The 4,639-nt window shown below is 41.1% G+C and overlaps 1 protein-coding gene across 1 annotated transcript in view; it reads left to right on the top strand.

Annotated features, from left to right (window-relative positions):
- The first annotated feature begins 1,552 nt into the window (after nt 1-1,552).
- LOC102205893 (uncharacterized) overlaps nt 1,553-4,639 on the top strand; it is a 31,162-nt gene continuing 28,075 nt past the window's right edge. The window contains exons 1-2 of the mRNA XM_005754869.1: nt 1,553-1,907; nt 3,397-3,723. Coding sequence (XP_005754926.1) covers nt 1,553-1,907; nt 3,397-3,723 — 682 coding nt within the window. The remainder of the gene's footprint in view (nt 1,908-3,396; nt 3,724-4,639) is intronic.

Here is a 4,639-nt window from a genome sequence, read left to right on the forward strand (position 1 = left end):
GCTTCAAATCTTATCAAATTGCTGGCGTCTTTATTAGAATACTGTTAAAGAGAACACCTATCAAACATGATTGCATGCAACTGTCATAACCCAGGCCTGATGTTCAAAACTATATACTCTGTTTCTAATGCCTCACAGCTTGTCTGTTTCAAAACCTCCCCTGATATGTGTAATGCAGTTTCGATTGATGAGGTTGCCACCACAAAGGCTCCGAGTTGATCTTGTGTTTTTCATCCATCTGCCTCAGCCAGTTGTTCAACTGTTTTGAACCAGTTTAAGCAAGTGACTCTGGGATTCATACAGGATGTGGTTCATCAAATTAAGCCCTCAGGTTTCCCTCAAGATGCTGCTGCTCCTTGATTTTAATAAACAGGTTTTTCCTAGTATAGGTCAGTTTCTGTTGGCCATCATGAATACCAGTTTGTCTTTTGGTGTGGTTCCTGCAAACTTTAAACATTCATCAGTGCAACCTTTATTTAAGAAACCTGATATTGATCAAATTATGTTAGCTAATTTTATGCCTATCACTAAGCTGCCTGTCCTTTCAAAAATTTTAGAAACCATTGTTTGTACTCGTTTGAAGTCTTATTTGGAAAAGCATGATAGCCTGGACGTTTTGCAATTCAGATAGTTTTGTTTTCTTGTCCTCTCAGACCAGCAGGTGGAGATAAAAGTGGAGGAAGGCTCAGAGTCTGTCATCCTGCCCTGCCAAACAAGACCTGGCGTACCTGGTGACACCTCAGTGGAGTGGACTCGCTCTGATCGAGAACTCATGACGGTCCATGTGTATCCAAACAGAAGTGAGAACCTTAAGAAACAGGATGACCTTTACTGTGGTCGCACAAACATGAGTGAAGACCTGCTGAGAACTGGAGACCTCAGTCTGACCCTGAAATACCCCACAGAGAGAGACAGTGGAGGATACATCTGCACCATCTACAGGGACAAAGACATCCTGAGACAGAAAGTAGTGCTGCAGGTCAAAGGTCAGTGATGCATAAATAAGTCAAAGGCCTTAGGTGTAGATGCAAGTCAGAGATCAAAGGTTATGTTGTTATTTTTTTTCCTTATGTTTCTGAACAGAACCATTTCCATCCTGGGCCATAGCTTCCATGGTTCTCTTGGTTCTCCTGGTTCTTCTTGTTTCTGGAGGTCTTTTATTTAATTTCCGATACTATTTTAAGTCAGGTGAGTGTCTCCTACTACACTACCCATAATGCCGTTGCTTAGCAGGTGTCCTCTGGTGGCTCCTTGACTGTGGCTCACACAAACTTGTTCCAGAAGCTGAAAGAGTTGAGAGTTACAAGAGACACATGAGAGCTTCATGGTTTCTGTGCTGATGTGTGTGAGACATGGCCGACTGTGGAGGCTCAGTCTGTCTGTTCTTCTTCATCCAACATGTCTGCAGCACTTTACAGGACGCTGCAGACGAGTTACCAAAGAACGAGTCAGGAACACATCAGGAACAAACTGAGTCACAATCTCACTGAGACTAGAAGACAAGGAGGGACAGGGAGGCCATGTGACCATCACAGCTGCTGCTGATGTCATCATGTTGTCCTTTGTTGTCCTTTCAGTCCCCCGGGTGGTGGAAGTGGTTTCAGGGCAGGAGTCTGTCCAGTTGCCCTGCAAAGCCAAAGTTCACCTGCTTGAAGACACTAAAGTGGAGTGGATAGACAGTGATAATGACAAGGTCCATGTGTATCAGAACGACACTGACCACCCCAATGAGCAGGACCAGGTTTACAGAGACCGAACGAAGATGAAAGAAGGTCTGCTGAAAACTGCAGACCTCAGTCTGACCCTGAAATACCCCACGGAGAGAGACACAAAGACATACACCTGCACTGTCTACAGCACTAAGGGAAATGTTCTGATGAAAAAACAAGTGGTGCTTCAGGTCAAAGGTCAGTACAGCCTCAATAATAGAAATATGGTTAGTCCATTTATGGACCCTACAAGTAGAATCTACATGAACTGCTGAGGTTTTTTAGGGCAAAAGTATTCATATACTGTGCTTTGCATACAGTATATCTCGAGGTACCCCTAGTTTCTTTATATTTTGCTGCCAATGAGCCAAAGTTTCTTCTAATTTCATAATTTCATAAAATGGTCTTGAGCAATAGTTCTCCAGGTTTTCTGAAGTTCTTTCAATGTTTTACTTTGGGCACTGGCTGCTTTTTCACCCATTTTCATTCACACAAATACAAATTGAATATTTAAATAGAACTTTGCATTTAAAAGATCAATTTTAGTACTTAGACTGGTCTTTGTACATTATAAACTACAAAACAGAATTAAACACAGTATCTGAGTTTCTGCCAAGGGTGCAATTGCAGTACTACAATTGCTTTAAATTGTTTTAAATGATGAACACAAATGCATCAGGGACTTCAGTTCAAACCTGGTCCACAGATAGCAGTCTGTTCACTGTTTTTGTCAGTCATCATTCTTTTAGTTTAATTCAATTCAGTTTTTTTATACAGCATCAAATCACAACAACAGTGACCTCAAGGTGATTTACATATTACCGGTAAGGTAAAGACTAACGATCAAATACCGATTGGTAGATAGACACATAGTGAGTGAAAAAAGGTCAGTGAAGAAGAAAAACTCAATGCATCATGGGAATCCCCGGCAGCCTACGTCTATTGCAGCATAACTAAGGGAGGATTCAGGGTCACCTGGTCCAGCCCTAACTACATGCTTTAGCAAAAAGGAAAGTTTGAAGCCTAATCTTGAAAGTAGAGATAGTGTCTGTCTCCTGAATCCAAACTGGAAGCTGGTTCCACAGAAGAGGGGCCTGAAAACTGAAGGCTCTGCCTCCCATTCTACTTTTAAATACTCTAGGAACAACAAGTAGGCCTGCAGAGCAAGAGCGAAGTGCTCTAATAGGGTGATATGGTACTACAAGGTCATTAAGATAAGATGGGGCCTGATTATTTAAGACCTTGTATGTGAGGACTACTTCTCAAGCTTTACAGAGAGTTTTTAGGACAACCTCTGTCTGCATAACAATGAAAATGTGCCCTGTAGTGACACTGCCTAAGGGAAGCATCTACATTGTGTTGGTCCTAGCACTGAACCCTGTGGAACTCCATAATTAACCTAAGTGTGTGAAGAGGACTCTTGTATCTAACAATCAGCTGCAGTTGAAGCAGCAGCATTGTGAGAAACAACGTTTCTGAGGAACTCTTCAGAAATGAAAGCACAATATGGACCCACTTCAACACCTCTCTTTATGTTTGATTGGAGTGTTTGATGTTATATTTGTTCATTAATTTTGCTGGAGACCTCCCTGCTGGGATGTCCAAATACATTAATTTATCTAAAGAAAATGTGATCACTACCTTTGCTGTCTGTACAGCTCATGATGTGCTTTGTTGTTGCTCTTAGTGCCAGAGGTGGAGGTGGATTCAGGTGAGGAGTCTGTCCAGCTGCCCTGCCAAACCACAGTTCACTCACTGAAAGAAGCCAGAGTGGAGTGGACGGACAAAGAGAACAGGAAGGTCAACGTGTATCACAACACCTCTGACCTGCTTGCATTACAGCATCGTTTTTTCAGAAACCGAACAAAGATTAATGATGGCCTATTGAAAACTGGAGACCTCAGTCTAACCCTGAAATACCCCACAGACTGGGACAGAGGAATCTACACCTGTACTGTCTACAACAGGTATAGAAAGATCCGGATGAAGAAACAAGTGGAGCTGAAAGTCAGAGGTCAGTGCTGATTGACTGGTTTGAAAAACTCTCTAATGCGTTAAACCAAAATAATTAACTTTTAAATGAGTGAACCTGTTATGAAAATGTTAAGAATACAACGTAAAGATATTTGTGTTTAAATGTAGAGCACAAAGTAAAAAGTTGTTAGAAACATAAATACTCAAATAAAGCACAAATACACAAACACTATTCAACTAAAGTACAAAAACAACATATTTGTACTCTGTGACTTCTCACCTCTCAAGATGTTTCACTCTGATTTTGTTCTCAGATATTGAAGTTGTGTCCCGTTTTCATCATCCTACAAAACTATTCATGTTCAACATGACTGATGGAACAAATCCATTTAGTTTGTCTCATGCCATCTGATCATCAGCAGTTTTTAGTGGGATTAATTTGCATTCATTGAACATCGTTTTCGAGTCAACTGCATCAAACTTTGATTCCAGCCAAAATCAGTGATGCTGAAAGGGAATACATGAGGCTGTACAGCTTCTTTAGAAATGAGAGATGAGCTGAGTCGATCCCAAGGATTCAGTAATGTTGCAGCAGAAACAAAAACATTTTGATTTGATGAAGGTTTCTGTGGCTTCATGTTGCAGATGTGTGTGAAAATCTGATCTGTAAAATACAATTAAGATTCATTGGCAGAGAGGATTGTTCTGGACAGAAACAAGATCATGACAGAGGGCATGTTTGATTTAAACTCCTCTTCAATGATACATTTTAAATCCCCCCAAAAAACAGCAGACAGCAGCTCTACAATGACAGGAGACATTACAGACACTGATCACCTCAAACGTCTTTAAAACCTGCTTTGACTTTCTACATTTCTGTCCTGTTACCTTCTGCTCTGATCTGCTTCTGTCCTCCAGCTTTCTCTGCAACTCTGAAACCTGCTGCTGTCTGTCAT

Source organism: Pundamilia nyererei, unplaced genomic scaffold, assembly GCF_000239375.1.
Source record: "Pundamilia nyererei isolate P.nyererei 1_Seehausen unplaced genomic scaffold, PunNye1.0 scaffold00710, whole genome shotgun sequence".
NCBI classification, from domain to species: domain Eukaryota; kingdom Metazoa; phylum Chordata; class Actinopteri; order Cichliformes; family Cichlidae; genus Pundamilia; species Pundamilia nyererei.